The sequence below is a fragment of the Pogona vitticeps genome, chromosome 6, assembly GCF_051106095.1.
Source record: "Pogona vitticeps strain Pit_001003342236 chromosome 6, PviZW2.1, whole genome shotgun sequence".
Classification (NCBI taxonomy): Eukaryota; Metazoa; Chordata; class Lepidosauria; order Squamata; family Agamidae; genus Pogona; species Pogona vitticeps.
Window position 1 is genome coordinate 38,297,431 of NC_135788.1, and position 18,979 is coordinate 38,316,409.

The 18,979-nt window shown below is 40.4% G+C and overlaps 1 protein-coding gene across 4 annotated transcripts in view; it reads right to left on the minus strand.

Annotated features, from left to right (window-relative positions):
* The window catches only part of ANKRD28 (ankyrin repeat domain 28), a 146,103-nt gene extending 129,267 nt beyond the window's left edge, over positions 1–16,836 (minus strand). For 2 of the 4 annotated variants that reach the window (XM_078377243.1, XM_078377242.1), the window contains exon 1: positions 16,681–16,836. In XM_078377243.1, the coding sequence (XP_078233369.1) occupies positions 16,681–16,707 (27 nt within the window). In that variant the 5' untranslated portion in view covers positions 16,708–16,836. The remainder of the gene's footprint in view (positions 1–16,680) is intronic. The other 2 variants (XM_073003344.2, XM_078377244.1) reach the window with 2 other exon arrangements.
* Positions 16,837–18,979: the final 2,143 nt, after the last annotated feature.

An 18,979-nucleotide genomic window follows, 5' to 3' on the forward strand; every position in this document is an offset into this window, starting at 1 on the left:
CTTGTAATGAGGGTGAAAGAGGAGAGTGCAAAAAATGGTCTGAAGCTCAACATCAAAAAAACTAAGATCATGGCCACTGGTCCCATCACCTCCTGGGAAATAGAAGGGGAAGATATGGAGGCTGTGACAGATTTTATTTTCCTGGGGTCCATGATCACTGCAGATGGAGACAGCAGCCACGAAATTAAAAGACGCCTGCTTCTTGGGAGGAAAGCGATGACAAATCTTGACAGCATCTTAAAAAGCAGAGACATCACCTTGCCAACAAAAGTCCGAATAGTCAAAGCTATGGTTTTTCCTGTCGTGATGTATGGAAGTGAGGGCTGGACCATAAAGAAAGCAGACCACCGACGAATTGATGCCTTTGAATTGTGGTGCTGGAGGAGACTCTTGAGAATCCCCTGGACTGCAAGGAGAACAAACCTATCAATTCTAAAGGAAATCAACCCTGAGTGCTCACTGGAAGGACAGATCCTGAAGCTGAGGCTCCAGTACTTTGGCCATCTCATGAGAAGAAAAGACTCCCTGGAAAAGACCCTGATGTTGGGAAAGTGTGATGGCAAGAGGAGAAGGGGACGACCGAGGATGAGATGGCTGGACAGTGTCTGCGAAGCAACCAACATGAATTTGACACAACTCCGGGAGGCAGTAGAAGATAGGAGGGCCTGGCGTGCTCTGGTCCATGGGGTCACGAAGAGTCGGACACGACTAAACGACAACGAAACCTTTGATGTACTTCATATCCTCTATTGTTCCCACACCAGCTTGTTCTAGACATTTTTCCAAATATCTGACTAGATTAGCCCCAAATTGAGCATATGATTCCTCAGGTCTTTTAATTAATTGTCTAAATTTCCTCCTGAGATGTTCAGTATTTATTCCAAACCTCAAAAAAACTAGTTTCTTGAAGGCTTCATAATCCCTGGCTTGTTCTTGTGGCATCTGAGAATATATTTCAGCCAATTCTCCATTTATTTGTGATCTTAATATTATCATTTTCTCTTGGGTCGTAATGTTAAAGTCCCAGCATGCCCTTTCAAAAGAAACGAGAAATTTCTCAAGATTATCCCCCTTTCTAAACTGAGGAAATTTCTTCAGGTCTATTTTTATTAAATTATTTTCATTATCATTTGAATTGTTGTTAAGATTTAGGGCTGCTATTTCTAATCTCTTCATTTCCAATTGGTGTTGCATCTTTTTTTCCCTCATTTCCATCTGTCTGGCTTCAGCCCTTTCTCTTATTTCCAGCTGTCTCTTTTCTGCTTCAGCCCTTTCTCTTATTTCTAACTGTTTTAACTGGAATTCCTGTTCTTTCTCTAATTTCCATTTTAGAAACTCTAGGGAGTTTTCTCTCCCTGAGGCACCCTCCTTTTCCCTTGAGCCCTCATATTCCTGGCCCTCTTGGTCTGAAATTTCCCCTTCCTGAGGTAATGTTTGACTCTCTGCTAGCTCCATAACTAACCTTTTCCCTCTCTTAGAAGACATGCTTAACCATTTATATTTTTGTTCAGTTGGCAGGTTGCTTTCTCAGATTCAAATAGACAAACCTTTTTTTCTGTCTTAGATTGATACTTTGTAGCTTTCCCCGACAGCCACAGGTTGCTGCTTTGTTACTTTAGGCACCTAGCCTGGCTGTTCCTGAGACCCTGTTACTTTCTGCCTCCAAACACTCAGCTGTTTCAGAAATATTTCTCTTCTGTAAGCCTCAGTTATATTCACCTCAGCTATTCCTTTAGACCTTGACTTCCACTTTTGGTCCCCTCAGTGCTCCCTTTCTCAGAGCTTTGGGATCTAAAACTAGCCCTCTTGGTCCTTACACTCATAGCTTGAGGTAAACGTTTAACTACAGATATCTCCTCAGAGTCCTTTCCTGCCTTTGTCTTTCCACAATCAGGAGTCCCTACCAAGCTATTCACACAGAGCTTTAGGGTTTCCTACTCCTTTACTTGGACTACTGACAACCAGGTCTCTTAGACTCAGAGAATTTCTTTTCCTTTTGGCTTACTGGCATTCATTCACTTTGAATCCCAGAACCAGAAAAATTTCTTCTTACTTTGGCTTACTGGATTTCTTTCTCTTCGTATCCCGCCGCTGGTCACCACTTTATGTCACACATCCCCAGTTCCCCTATTTGTTTTTCTACACACCCAGGTTCCCTTTCGGGCATGACATGTACTTTTCACCCTTTTTCACTGCCACAGGAGGATATGTTCCTCTCTGTACTAAATATGACTATTAGATCAGTGTTGTCCAATATAACAATGTTTATTTATGGATTTGTAGGTAAATCATATAAAGAAAATCATGGATGGTCTTTTATTATTCATTCAATAAACATTGCTTTCATTAGATTTATGTTTGCTTATGTAGATTCACTTTAATCAAGGTATTTATATATTCAACTATTTATTTATTTATTTCTTAGCACGTTTAACTCTTTCCAATCTTAATCACAAACTTTCCAAGACTTGTCCTATTCTCATCTCTTTCTCTATCTCTCTACAGTGGTGCCTCACAAGACAAATGCCTCGCAGGACAAAAAACTCGCAAGACAAATGGTTTTGGCAACAGGGTTGATGACTCGCAAGACAAATGTTCCTATGGCCGTGCTTCACAAGAAGAATGTTTCCATTTTTTGATTGAAATTTTTAAAATCATCTGCACAATATGTATGGCTTTAAAGCGCACTTAATAAAGCCTTTGTAAACCAAATTTGACTTTGTTCTGACTCTTTTTGCCCATATGAACACATTAATCAGATTCCAATGCATTCCTATGGAAAAACATGTTTCGCAAGACAACATTAACCGCGGAACAAATTAAATTCATCTTACAAGGCACCACTGTTATTACTCTTCTCTCTACCACAACCACGGCCCCTAACTGCCTAAACTGCCTTTAATTGTCTTTCTTTCTCCTTTTATTTTCCTGGTTCTGCCCCTTCTGTCATTTCATTGGCTCCCACATCAGAGCTCTGACCTCACTGACAGGAGTGTTCTGAGAGCTGTCCATCACAATCGTTAAGCCACTTGGTGGCAGAAAACAAAAGGATGTTTAAACAGTTTAAGGATGGATAAACTAAGTTTGTACTCCAAGGAGATAAATGCATTGAGCCCAAATAGATGCCCAATAGATGTGTTGATATACAAAATAGCTTTGATCCAGAGCAAACTTGTGTTTTAGCACAGAGGCAATTATTTCGGAGATCTTCCCTATTTTCAGCAGTGTGTTGTAGGGAGAAGAAAGAGACAGAGAGACGAAGGGATGGCAGAAAGCAAGACATGTGCAAGCATCAACCATCACTTAGTCCTGAGGAAATGTAGCCTTTAACAGGAGGTGAGAATCATTATGAGGTAGTGGTCAGAGTGCTGAAGGAGGATCAGGGCCATTGGGAAACAAGAATATAAGGTAGAAAGAAAAGCAAAATTTTGGCTACAGTGACACATGCCTTAGTTACATCCCATTTGGATTACTGCAACGTCCAAAACTCTGCAGCCAGACCACTGACTGGGGCCAGCTACAGGGAGCATATAACACACCTGTTACAAGAACTGCACTAGCTACCAGTCCGTTTCCAGGCCCAATTCAAAGTGAGGGTCATTACCTATAAAGTTCTATACAGCTTGGGTCCAGGCTTGAAGGACCATATCTCTCTATATGTGCCTTCTCAGCAATTAAGATCAGCAGAGGCTCTCCTCTTGGTCCCACTGCCAGCACAAGCACAGCTGATGGGGAGAGGGCTTTCTCTGTGGCAGCTCCCAAGCTATGGAACGCTCTCCCTCAGGGAGATCAGGATGGCCCCTTCCCTGTTATCCTTCTGAAAAAAGCTAAAGACCCATCTCTTCAGGCAGGCTTTTAACAATTACAACTGAATCCCTCAACCCCATTTTAGCAGATAATCTTTTCCATGTTTTAATCTTTTAATTAAATTTTAAATCATACATTGTTTAGTTTGTCTTTTAATATTTAACTTACATATGGTACAAATATAAATCATAGGAGATATTTTGTTTTAGCATGATAAAAAAATTACAGCAGCATGTACTGCAGATAGCACATAACAGGTTCAGGTGTCAAACACTGATAACCAGCAAAGTTTATCAAATAATTTATGTCCCTCACACTACACAACAGTACTGGTGGAAACCAATTTGCATATTTCTGAGATGTACCACTCTTCTGCCAGATATTATATAGACACATGATTGCCGAAGCACTATATAAATAGCTGGCTTTCCTATAATAGCTATGTACTTTGTTAAGAAGGCATATTCTAGTGTCAAGTGACTCCACAACCAAAGCTACTAACAATCTCAGAATATCATGGAACACCATGCGATGTGACCCATATTTTTCAGGGCATCCATTAATAAATCTGCAGTGTCTATGAATATTTTATATTTGGCTCACAGTCACAACATTTTATATGAATTAATACTATCTGGAGATGGTACAGATCTAACTTGTCTCAATAATTTTCACTGACAGAATATTAGCACCCTATGCCAAGATATGCATAATTAGAATTAAAGAGGAATACAAAACATTTTATATTCATAAAAAGTGACTATAAAGTAATAAAGTAATTAATATTGGCTATATTTAAATTATCACATCAACAAGAATTTTCACCTTTTGTTCTGAACCTGATGTTCATATGTGAAAATTAAAAACCCTGTATGGTCTCTTTTTATCTTGTTTTAAAGTGGGGTAAGGGGGATAACTGCCACTTTCCAAAAATTATTAGAACTGCAAGTTCTATCAGCCCTGCATACCATAGGACTAGTGAGGAAAGATGGAAGTAGCTGTCCAATAACAACAGGAGTGTGTTGGAATTTAGCAACCTTCATATGATCCCTTTAAGAAGTTTGGGCTGGTCAAGACATTTCTGGGCTGGGATGATTGTCAATCAAACCAGAAGAAACCTATTGTTCTGTCTCTGCTTCAGATTTTGAAGAAAGGCACACCTCTCTACTCCAGTCTTTCTTTTCCCGCTCTTTTCAGTCATAGATAGTTAGGATATGGAGTCAGTTAGAGTCAGCTCTGTAATCACTAAGCAAGTAATGTAGCTATGATTCAGTTAAGTTCAGCTCATGTAATCAGTTCTTATTTTTCTATAATATGCTATTTTTAATCTATCGAGAACTGTGAGTAAATGGAAACCTTTTATTCTTTCTTTTACCATTATCTCTGAGTAACTTGTTGAGACAATAAGTACCAGCTGATAAGAACAAGCACAAGAGTTGATCTACTGAGGGGAGACATGAAGCTAATTCAGCTCTGTAGGTCCCTGGACATTTTTTGCTACATAACTAGAGGCCACAAATTTCCACATTCCGCCAAGACAGAGTTAGCCACGAATCACCATTTTAAAATGAAAGTGCTTGTTCTAAAGTACAGTGGTGCCCCACAAGATGTTAATCCATTCCACTGAAATCTCTGTTCAGCGAAAACATCGTCTTGCGAAAAGCGTTTCCCCACTGGAATGCATTGAAATCCGTTTAATACGTTCCAATTGGGAAAATAGTCGTCGTTTTGCAAAAATCGCCCATAGGGAACCCCTTTTGCGGACCGCCGATCAGCTGTTTAAATCGCTGTCTTGCGAAGCATCGGTCCCAAAAACACCAGTTTTGCGAAGATCGCCCACAGGGAAGCCATTTTGTGAAACTGCCGATCAGCTGTTAAAATCATCGTCTTGCAAAGAATTGGTCCCGGGAAAAAAATCTTGCGAAGCACGGACCGAAACATCGTCCAGTGAAAATCGCCCATAGGAAACACTGTTTTGCGAAGCGCAATGGCGATCGCAAAACCTCGTTGTCATGCGGATTCATCGTTTCGCGAGGTAATCATCTTGCGAGGCACCACTTCACCTCCCCATGCTATGACAATGAATTTCAGAAGGACAGAAGTAGCAGGTGTATGGGGGCCCCAGTGGGTTGATGGAAAGGCACTGTATCAACCTGATGTCCAGAAGTTGCCAATCTCAGTGTTATATAGTGTTATATTTCTTAGGCAAAACCTACAGGGTGGAAGATCTCTCAGTATCATTGAGAATAACACACCAAGGACTAGGGTCAGTGCAATGTATTTCTTCCCAGGCTTTCTGAAGAGAAATAATAATTTTAAACATCACCACTGAAACTATTACAGGCTCACGACAGTTGCACATTCTTGTTTATTTTCAAGGCCATTTAACTGACTTCATTAATCGTCTTTATTAATCCCAAAAAAGTCAGGTTAGACTCCAGATGGAGATAAAGTCTTTAAATATAATTTTCATCCAAAAATGCCCACAGTTAATACCATATTCAACCACTTTGAAAACCAGTTGAGACAAAGTTAGTTTCTTTAGTATATAGCTTCTATATATTAGAATATAGCTGGACCCCCAGGGGATTGTGATGTCCTCATAGACACTCTGCAAAGGCTTGAAGAAATGTTATGATCTTCTGTAATTAAAATAGAAAGAATGAATAAATGAAAGCAAGAAAAGGAAATCATTACTATGACACACCTATTGTATATAAACATCACATGAAAATGAAAGCTAGAAAAATGACATGAATATAATTTGGACAAAAACTGTACTGCAAACATAATTTGGTGGAAGAATTATTATTATTATTATTATTATTATTATTATTATTATTGTTGTTGTTGTTGTTGTTGTTGTTGTTGTTGTTGTTGTTGTTGTTGTTGTTGTTGTTGTTGTTGTTGTTGTTGTTATTATTAATGGAATAATTCCAATAAAATATTATAATAGGAGTGAGTGCATTAACAGATTCATAACTTCTCCCTTCCTTCCAAATTTGAAGACACTTCATGAGAAATATTAAATAAATATTTGATGCACTTTAAGGTTTTAAATCTTGAGTTAAGTCTTAGTGGTCTGTGGCAGCAAAATATATTTAAGAGGGATCCATGGTAAAAAAAAAAAAAAGGTTAAGAACCATTGCTTTAGAGCAGATGTTCCCAACCCCTGGTCCGCAACTCAATGCCAGTCTGTGGCCTGAGCCGGACTGGGGTACCGAGACAGACCTCCTGCCCCCATGCACTCACCCCCACACAGCCCATTTGCACCTGTACACACGCTCCAGCACTCCTATGCAAGTGCTGCACCACCATGCGCGCTCATGCGAGAGTGCATGCTTGTTCGTGCATGCACACAAGCGGAGTGGGTGCCCCGCCTTCTCCAGCCAGTCCGCAGACCGAAAAAGGTTGGGGACCGCTGCTTAACATGTCTTAAACAATTTTCTAAAAAACCAACAGGACAAGTTGTGAAAAAATTATTTAACAACATTCTTCACTTAATCAGAAAATATTCTGATGAACTATATCTCACCTCTTCATGTCATGTATGTGAGATATCACAATCAGACAACATAACCTCTTTCAAACAAGACTCGTGAGCTTGATTTATAATCATGTAGAATCCTTCAACAGATTTCTCAGACTCACAAAAGGTAGTCACACACCTAACATGGTTGTTTAGCTTTATTATTATGTACCATCAAGATGATACTAAGTTATGGCAACCCTTTACAGTCATGGTCCCCAATCTTTTTCAAACTACAGATCGGGGGGCGTCCGTGCATGCATGGGGGACATGCTTCCTTCAGTGGGCGGGCCATGTGTCTGTGCATCCATGAGCAGGGCATGCATAAGTCCATGCATGTACGTGGAGGACATATGTGTGTGCGGGGTGCATGCATGCAGGGGGGGGCAAGAGATCTGTCTCTGTGGCTCAAACATGCAAGGCTACAGCCCAGTACCACTTTACAAGGTCTTATAAGTACAGTATAGAGTACATGGAAGTGACTTAACAGTCTGTTCTCCTGGGAGCACTCCTGAACTGTGTAGCTTGCCCAAATTTACAAAGGCTGTAAATTTCACTCTAGAAAATTGCACCCCAATGTCCATCCATCCATCCAATATTTTATTTATTTTTAAATCTAGATGGGAAGTCCATGCTTTACTAACAAAGTGGGGCTTCTGAATCTCTTTCTCAAGATCAAAAAAGCCTGCACTGTTAACATACAGCAGAATTCACAGTTGGATATCTTGCCATCTCTACTTTTTTAAAAAAAGTTACAATTTCCAAGTGAGGTTGCTGCTTTCGACACTCTATAACACAATCCATAACAAGAGGAGAGAATCAGAGATGCTTAATGAATAACAGTCAGATGAGACAAGACTGTTCTTCCACTGTTCCTCCACATCACCTAGTCTGCTCATTTCCAACTTGCCTCCTTGGGCAGCAGCCATGATTATACACAGCCTGTAGCACACAAACTTAGTCCAAGAAGTTTAATTTTTACCCCACGTAAGTGAGACATACAAAATGCATGCCTTTTTATGCACAGAACTACTCTAAAATCAAACGAAGCATTATATAAAGACACCACCAAAAATACAATAACAATAGTCAAGACAAATTCAACAGAAATGTACTAGCTAGTTTATGTTCTATTAGTCCCCAGAAGCTCTATTCAGAATAGTCAGTCTTCTAGGATTCCAAATTTTAGAAGCATTGGATTATAAATACTGATGGAAAAACAGGGAAGATTTAGTTTGTATCAATTCATAATAATCTTAGAACTGCAGAGCTGGAAGGGACCTTTTGGATCACTGAGTCCAGCCTTTGTCAAAGCACAGTGGAGAATCAAACTGCCAACCTCTGGCGCCGCAGCCATTTGCATAAAACTTTAAAAATCAGATTTTAAAATTTTAAACTGATTTAAATGAAGTTGATTTTAAAAAATCATTGATTTTTATCCATCTTGTAGGAAAATGTTGTACAGGATAACTTTTTATTATAGAGGAAATCACACATTTGTTTATGTATATTTGCATATATGGGTATATTTTCATATAAACAGTTTTAGAGGAATCAGATCACAGTACTTTGGTACAAGTACAAGTGCAGATATACCAAATGAAATGAAAACAAAGAGAAATTTCCAGTACTGGCAAACCTTGAAATCTCCCTACATAAAGAAATCTATACCAGCATATCTCCATGGTTATAGTAGGACAAGGTTATCTTATCATTGATACAGGGGTCAAAAACAAGGGAATGTTGAGTAAGGAAGAAAACCTATCTGGGATCATTCTATCCTTTCATTCTATCCCCTTAAATCAGTGGTTCTTAACCTTGGGTTATCCAGGTGTTTTTGAACTGCAACTCCCAGAAACCCCAGCCAGCACAGCTGGTGGTTAAGGCTTCTGGGAGTTGCAGTCCAAAAACAGCTGAGTAACCCAAAGTTAAGAACCACTGCCTTAAATTACAACATAACACTACAGTACACTGAAAGCGATGCGTACGTTAAAATGTTTCCCTTAATTCAGCTGAGAATCAAAACATACTCTAGCCACTTCATCCCATTCCACCTACTAAACCACAATAGACAACAAATCTTCAAATAGTTCAGCAGCCCATCATGTGGGCTGCTGAAGCATATAATCTCAGATCAAGGAACTAATTCTTTGCATTATAAGGGCACTAAGGATAGGGTTATATATCCCTCTGGTCTCATTTCATGTTAACACAAAATATAAAATTGGGAACTTTGAGAATAAAAATTGTGTTAAAAAGATACTAAATAAAAACAGCTTGAGCTCATATACAATTGTGTTCAAAATTATTCAACCCCCACTGAAATTGAATGTTTTGGCCATTTTGACATTGATTTTGATCATTCAGTCATCTTGCTTACATTTACATGAAAGAGGCACTTGTAGGTCAGAGAAATATAACCTTAAGTTTATAATGAAATAACCACAAATGTCTTTTCTGTGCTCACATCATTATTAGTTTTTATTCAACCCCCAAGTGACATTCAATCTTAGTACTTAGTACAACATCCTTTTACAGTTATAACAGCTTTTAAACGTGAAGCATAGCTTGACACAAGTGTCTTGCAGCGATCTACGGGTATCTTCGCCCATTCTTCATGGGCAAAAGCCTCCAGTTCAGTCAAATTCTTAGGCTTGCACACTGCAACTGCTTTCTTTAAGTCCCACCAGAGGTTCTCAATCGGATTTAAGTCTGGTGACTGCGATGGCCACTCCAAAATGTTCCAGCCTTTCCTCTGCAACCATGCTCTAGTGGACTTGGAGGTATGCTTGGGATCATTGTCCTGTTGAAAGGTCCAACGTCTCCCAAGCCTCAGGTGTGTGACGGACTGCATCACATTTTCATCCAATATCTCCTGGTACTGAAGAGAATTCATGGTACCTTGTACACGCTGAAGCTTCCCTGTACCTGCAGAAGCAAAACAGCCCCAAAGCATTATTGACCCTCCGCCATGCTTCACAGTAGGCAAGGTGTTCTTTTCGTCATATGCCTTGTTCTTCCTCCTCCAAACATAGCGTTGATCCATGGGCCCAAACAGTTCTAATTTTGTTTCATCAGTCCACAGAACACTATCCCACAACTTTTGTGGTTTGCCCACATGACTTTTGGCATACTACAGTCGACTCTTCTTATTCTTGGGAGACAGCAAGGGGGTTCTGGCATGGAGACCTTCATTACGCAGTGTGCGCCTTATTGTCTGAGCTGAAACTTCTATACCCACATCTGACAAATCTTTTTTCAGTTCCTCAGCAGTCACAAGGGGACTTTTCACCACTCTACGCTTTAGGTAGCGCACAGCAGTCGAAGTCAGCATCTTCTTTCTTCCACGACCAGGTAGCATTTCAACAGTGCCCTTTGCCTTGAATTTGTGAATGATGCTTCCTGTGGTGTCTCTTGGTATGTTTAACTTCTTTGCAATCTTCTTATAGCCATTGCCCTTCCTGTGAAGACAAATCACCTCTTCTCTTGTCTTCCTGGACCATTCTCTTGACTTCACCATGTTTGTAACCACACCAGTAAATGTCTAGAAGGAGCTGAGTATCACAGTCATTTTAAAGCTGCCTAATTGGTGCTTATTATGCTTGATTGGTGCTCGGTGACATCCACAGGTGTTTTCAATACCTGATCGAAAACACCTGAATGAACCTCTCTTCTTCAGAGTGGTAGTCTTTAAGGGGTTGAATAATTGTGGCAATGAAGAAACCACAAAAGAAACATTTACTACTGTATTACATAAACAATTGATGTTATTTTAGTTGCATTTGGTTCTTTAAAACGTCCTTGTAGGATTTCATTCTGAATACAATTCCAAATGTACACTATAGTCCCTAAACCCCTTTACAGCATTGGGGGTTGAATAATTTTGAACACAACTGTAATCTTTACAGTACTCTACTTTTTTTTAAAGTACCCTGTTTCCCTAAAAATAAGAACTAACCTGAAAATAAGCCCTAGTATGATATTTCAGGATGCTCGTAATATAAGCCCTACCCAAAAAATAAGCTCTAGTTAAGTGAAACCCCATCCTCCACCATTGTGCAGCAACCAGAAGATGACACTACTGTATCTGAATAAATGTACATTTTTGTACATAAAAAAAATAAAATATCCCCTGAAAATAAGCCCTAATGTGTTTTTGGAGCAAAAATTAATATAAGACCCTGTATTATTTTTTGGGAAACACAATATTCAGGTAACTCTTTCAGAATTCAAGATACAAATACCAAAGAGAAACATCCTCCTCTACTTTGAGGATACAACACATTCAAAGTGAAAGGGCAGACAGAGAAGCATGCCTGGAAAGATGACCCCTGCAAAGGTATACATACATATCTCTTCTCCTCATGTCTACTGAAAATAGTTACTTGCTAACAGATTCTTCCTCACTCCATACCTAATAATACTAATACGTAATCATGTGCTGCCAAGTCATTTTTTACTTATAGCAACCTTTTCTCAGAATTTTCCACCTAGAGAATACTGAGAAATGGTTTTCCGTTACCTTCTTCTGGAGGCACCCTAAGACTGTGTAGCTTGCCTAAGGCCACAAGCTGGTTCTACTCACAGGAGGCCCACCTAATAATAAATAAGAGTAAGTAACACTATGCAGAAAGAGAATGTGGGCTGGGAAATTATCTTCACAGCAGTTGCATTTTTTCTTCTAACAGCTGAAATCTCCCAGCATGGATAGATGAAGGAAGAAGGGCATTACTTTCTCACTCAACTGAACACTACCACCTACTGAGCATTCACTACGTGTTGCAGCACCTAAAACTACTCATTAATGTGCTATCTCTCTTAGCTTCTCTTTAGAAAGTTATCCAACAAATCACCACCACCACATGCCCTGAAGACCACAAGTGAGGTCTCTAGAAAAGAGCAACAACACTGGACAATATTTCAGGCATTCTTCTGCAGGGTTGCTGTATTCTTGTTCTAAACAGCTGGTCTATATACATCCTGAAGAAACAGAAAAAAACACACTAAACACTGGAAAAATCTATATCTCATTATGCAACTTTTCATGACACATGACTCCATTCAGAATAATGGCAGACTCGCACTTATATGTTCCTCCTTCAAAATTCAGTCATATATGCTGTTCAATAAATGATTTCACTATGTTTATGAGATTTGCCAGATTAACATTCCTTTTCTCCCCTTACCCATTTGTTGCTATCCTTAAATGTGTGAGACTGAGCTCCTCAATGGGAGGGCACACAGGGGATTCTTCACTATCATATCCTGCTGAAGCTAAATATCTACAGCCTCTAATTCTTGTTACATGATATCCAGCAAGTATAGTAGGGTAGGCTTCCACACATTCCTTCTAATAAACCATATAGTATTCCTTTACATGAAAGACATGTAAGATATGGATGTCAGTATCTATACATGCTGATATAATTGCCAATAGGTCCATGTAATTATGGGCAGAACAGATCTAGTTATATGCGCTATTGATGACACAGAAGAGAAACTGGGTTTTGTGAAAGCCAGGCAACCGAGTAAACAGAACTACAGAATCAGGTAATGTTCAAGCCAAATGGCTTTATCATTGCTTCCCCCTCAGTTGTGCCTGTGAGGAAATTCTCCTAATATTTTCAGTAGTATTTAGGTGTCAAACCTGGAATCTCTTTTGCTATTCCTCAGGGATAGGGCCCACCTGATCACACCATACAATTCCTGTCTATGGGATGGCACATTACAGACATAACATTCCTCCACTGACTGTACAGAACACAGGTTCTAGTCCTATCTACTATCACTCTTTGCTTCTACATGAATATTCCTGGCCTGAAACCAACTGCACAACTTAATGCAATTCTGAAGGCCTCCGATTCCCACAGCCAGTTTTGCAGGCTTATGTACTAATCCATAAGTTTTGTACCACCTGAATTCTGTTGTGGCTTTCCTCCCAACATTTTTCCTCCATAGAATTAATCTTTTTCTTCATATAGGTAATTTCTGCTCCAGATCTTTCTCTGGTGGTATCCTATGTTTGCCTTTTCCTAAATACACAGAAGTTAAAACTATTCTGTGGGATAATCCATCCATCCATCATCTTCCATGTGCCCACTATTCAAAAGTATGATTGTGTCCCAAATGTATGTGCCCATGGTACAAGAAATGTGTACTGCTGATTGCGAGGATCGCCAGAGCTGGTTGCTGGTTAGGCTACACAAACTGACAACTTGGAGGGTACTGCAGCATCATTTTGCCTTGAGAGTTGTAACATAACAATATAAAATCACGGTAAAATGGAGACACCACTGTTGATACTGTTGAATATCTATTGCCTCCTTTATTGTATAGCCAATATCAACATACCAGTGCTACTTTGTGATGGCACATCAGCAAACATAAATAAGAATTAAAGTCAGAAGAATGACTTTCCATCTTGCATATATTGCTGTAATTTGCTGTTTGTAAGAGATCCTGACTAAATTGCAGTGATCTCTACAAACCACAATAATGGCAGGACGACTGCTCTACAGAACTCATTTACTGAAATAAAAATGCACTCCTCTCTTGAATAGCACGTATCTTAGCAGCATGGTCCAAAACCTGGAGATTAAAATATATAAATAATAAATCACATTGTCAACTCAACCAAGAGTTGTACATTTAATTTTACACTGATTTTATTATATAAAATATCTGTTCCCAGAGCTTCCCTCTGGCAATATTGTTCAGGAAAAGTTAGCCTTCCAAAAGAGTTCTGAACTACTTCAGATTGTTAATCAAGCCTTCCTCCTCCAGGCTCTCCAATCCTTACTTGATACTAATCATTTCACAGTTCCAATTACTAAAACACCTAAATAGCATTTCTATCTTTCTGAAAACAAAGATATTCAACTCAAATGCCATTTAAAATATAGCTGTTTTTCACATACATGTACATTCCGTTAGTAGTATGTGGAATATATAAAGATTTTACACAGTAAGTTTACCTTTTAGTGAGAAAATATATTCAGACAATACGCATTTCAAAGATTATATCATAAGCCTAATTCAATAGAAATTCAATGGGTATCTCCCAATGTAACCATCCTGACAACATTAAAATATGTTTTGATATTTAGAATTAATGAAATAATATAAAATTTTAGTCGCTTTAGCTTACAGAGGATACATAGTATGGAGCTGATGCTTCCCATCTATGTAAATAAGGATGTACAAAAACAAAAAAAATTGGTGCACTAATTTTTTTTCATGGCAGACAAATATAACACTACCAAGCAATAATTAATTACTAAGAAAATAAAGACCAAAAAACCTCATATTTTAAATGTGTTTAAAGATAAAGGCAACAATCACAAGACTAACAACTTTGTTCAAGCAAGGCAACATTCAACAAGCCAAGGTGAGAAAAAAAAGGTATCAAGACATACAGTAAAAGCATAACTACAAAAACTGAAAATCATTAACAAACCCTCAATTCCACCACCCCCACATAAAATCTCCTTACCACTAAAAATCCCTCATTTTGGCCACTGTGTGCTCTCAAATAAAAGGGGGAGAGTATCCATCCCAACTGTAACAACTGTCTCAATCATCCCATCATAAATTCTTATTATCCTATTAATTTTATATCATCCCAAAGCTATTCAGTATTTTACTACTACAAATTTCATCTTCTACTACATACGTATTCACATGATGTTCCCATTATCCCTAATTCTTCCTAGGTTTTTGCTCACCCTTACAATCTAAGTCTAGTTACTAAATTAGCTAGACATATTTTACAAAAGCTTTTAGGGTAATTTTCCAGCTGTAATTTTAGCTTAATTTTGGGAGTTGGTTTTATTCTGTTTTTGTTTCGTAAAATGCATGTGAATAATTTATTGGAGGGAGGGGAAGATAGGAAATTCAGGGAATTTAAAATACTGTTTTGAAAAACCTGGAATATTGTTCTATAAAGTGAAGTTGGAGAAGCTAACCTGGACTTCATGGTATAATACCACAGACAACAAGGAACACACTAAAGTGACTAGTAAAGGAGCAAAAAAAAAAGCCTGTATTGAAATAACACCTCAGCCACAAAACTTATACTAAGGGACTAAAAGTTTCAGTCAGCCAGATTTTTCTCAACGGTATTACAATAAAACACAGTATTTCTTCATAACTTTAAATGTCTGAGGGATTAGCTAGAAGCAATAAAAAAGCAAACAAAAACTGATACTGGTTTTGCTACAACTGTGCTGCATTAAAATGGTCTGGGACGTGACAGAATTATGGGCATGAACATCAGAGAAGAGGATAACATTCATTTTAAATAGATCAGCTTGAAAGGCATGCCAGTGTGTTATTCCAGCTTCCTAGACAAATGTACACTCGTGCCAGGATACTACAGTGAGCAAAGTGGTGCAGAGCCTTCTTACTTTGCATACAGTGGATTAAAAAACAGAATTAAAAAAAAACTATGAGAATGGCTCTTGCAAGAAAACAATGGACGAGGTGTATCACGATTCTTCTGATGTTCTCCCCATGACACCAGCACTTAGTTGCCTTGGCCACTGCTTTCTACCTAGTCTGCTTCGCAGCCTGTGCTTTAATGCATGAACGTAGAAGTGGAGAACACCGCACACAGGCAGGGAGAGCAGCTGCCGAGATGCATGGCATAATAAATGTGCGCCGACGGTGTGTGTGTGTGTGCGCGCGCGCGCGCATGCCTTTGCTAGGGCCAGCCCTAAGCGCACGAGGATATGAGGAATGGGGCGGGAGACCGTGAGAAGGACACGCTGCCACCTGTTAGGCCTGGGCCACAGGGTAACCTGGGAGAGGAGGTGCCTCCTGGAAATAGACGGATATGAAGAACGAGGACGGAGGGGGGGGTGAGGGAAAGAGAGAGAGAGAAGGGGGTGGGGATTGAACGGCCGCACCGCCACACCACTCCCCGCCGTTTCCTTGGCAGGCAGGCGCCCTCACCCACCTATCCTACACAGACACGGCGATTCGGGAGACAAGACGCCCTGTCGCTCGTGTGTTTTCCCCCCGCCGCCGCCACCTCTACTCTCTCTCTCTCTCTCTCTCTCACACACACACACACACTCTCAAGCCGTCAGCACTCCTGGAGTCATTCAGCGGTGGGGCCACGACAACCCCACCCACCTCCTCTCTCCGCTCCCGATGCCGCCATAGTGCCTCCTTTTCCCCTACTACGGCTACGACGGCCAGCAACGCTACCACCGCTTGTCACCCTCATGCAAAAGCAAAAACGGCCGGCCCCCCTCAGGAACGTTAATTTTAAGGAAGCTGAGCGCGGGGAGGAAAGGACGAAAGCACGGCCGCTGTTTCCAACCGGCTGTGGCGGAACCCACCTGCTCGCGGAGCTTGAGGAAAACCATGGCGAGGCCGCCACTACCCCGCCTCCTTCTCCTCCTCAGGGGCCACCGCTGCTATTCCTCACCGCCGCCAACGACTCCCTTTCCCGACCGCCCCGCCTCCTCCTCCGCCTAGGCCTCTCAGTCCGTGCACTAGGGCCCCGCCCACGGCCCCGCCCCTTGCCTCCCGGCTCTTTTGCTACTCAGGGGCGCGCGCGGAGAGGTTGGAAAGGGGCGGGGTTGAGCGAAAGTTACCGCTTTGCCCCGCCTACTCTCCGTTATGTCTCTCAACACAGAACTCCCTCGCCCGCTCTCTTGTAAAGACCTTTCACTAGGGGCAACGTGCGCACGAGTTGATTGAGTTCGCCCCGCCCCCTTTTTCCGCGCTACGCCTCCACTGCGGCCCCTGTCACTCATTACTGAAAGCAAAACTGATTGGGTGAGGCGCAAGTGGAAGCTTTTTTTTTAAAGATATATGTACATATTTTTAAAAAGGCCAAGTAAAGACAAAGCTGATTGGAGGATAGGTTGGCGTACGGGCGGGAAATCATGTATAATTGGTGGAAATGAGATGGGAGAGGGAACGATCAGTACAGCAAATGCTGTGACTGAAAGATACGAGGGAGGCCTGGAGGAGGAGGAGGAGGAGATGGTGAGCTGAATGATGGCGAGTGCAAGGTGGAGGAGGTGTGTCGCCGTAGTAGTTATTTTCCTGAAATGACACTGCCTTAGTCCCTTTCCCAGGTTTGAAGATGCACATAGAAGGGGCGATCTATACACACACAAGTACAGTACGGGTACAGAGGGTGACAAGGAAGCTGTCAGCAAATTTGTAGGATCAGCTGGGAGAAGAAAAGGGATCTGCTGGCAGAAGAGCTGCCTCAGTGGCTCATGGCATGAGTAGGGGGCTTGTGTTTGATCATAACCTCCTGTGGTCAGGGCATCTCTTGAGTTAGGATTGCTTGATAAGGCTGTCCTTATGCACATTGGCCTAGGGATAAGAGATGCATAGGACTGATCTGCAAATACCGTATTTAATGCATATATTATCTTCATACAGTACAAACAGAGTACAGTAAACACTTAACAGTTCAACCTCTGGGAGAGGGAGAAGAGAAACTATGTTCTTTGGGGCAAACCAAGAGATGGAGAAATTAAATACACAGCAGGAATGCAAATGACCATTTAAAAATAATAGCTCGTTGGTTTCTATTTGCAATGTGAACACCTGCAATACAAAAACAGTTCAGATATATTGTGTGTGTTGCTTCTTGGTTTGTTTGCTCAGCTGCCAAAGTACGTTGACAGGCACTGGTAATTTCAAATTACTTAAGGTTGCCAGGATGATATCACCAAACATATTGTTTTGCTTTACATAAGAAAGCAGCATCTAGAGCCTCCCATCCTAGTCCATAAATCATGGCTAATCAGGGAGAGAAGCCAGAATTTTAAAAATCTGTTTAGGAATTACCGGTATCCTTTAAAATGTTACAGCAGCTCCTTTATAGGTGAGAATGTAATAAGTCTTATACTAGTTTGATTTGCTGGTGTGTGCTGGATTTTGAGAGTACACAAAAGCAGTAAAATAATCTCCTTAATTGCTGTGACCAACATAAATTAGTCTGCAGGTATCTCTTTCCCTGCTTTGTTTCTGGCCTTCTCCAGGATCAACACATCAATAAAGCTCTGTATCAAATTCTTTATTTTAGCTAGCTAAAAGGATATGTAGTCACATTCACCCAATAATTATTTCTGATTCTCTGTAGTAATACAAAGCAAGGAAAGACACCACGTGCTGCTCAGCAGGAGGTTCTCATTGTTTTGATCAAGGACAAGGATGCATTTCAACACTGTGCTCTGAACTCTGATCCAGAATAAATAGTATAGTGTCACCAAGGTAACTGAAGTGTGACACAAAATATTTCTTAAAAGAGACAAAGAAGACACTAGCCATAACTAGCAAACATTTACTTAACCCTCTTCTGAAATGAGTTACCACCCATGGATCCCTGTAACCATGCTAGCTGCAAGATTCTAGTCCAAACACTAAGCTCTGCATATAAGCTCTTTCATATAACTGGGAGCATTGCCAGTGTAGCTGCCAGTCATATGGAGAAAACTTCATACATTCAACCAGTGTGATTAGTGTACAGTTGGAGATGGCAGGGGTGTTGGGATCAGGACTATACTGTAGTACACATGCCCGTGATCCTTCCATCAACACGTTCTTAAAACACAGAGAAGTCAACATTTGGAAGACACTTTGAATAATAATAGTGTGTCCTCAGGTCTTTTC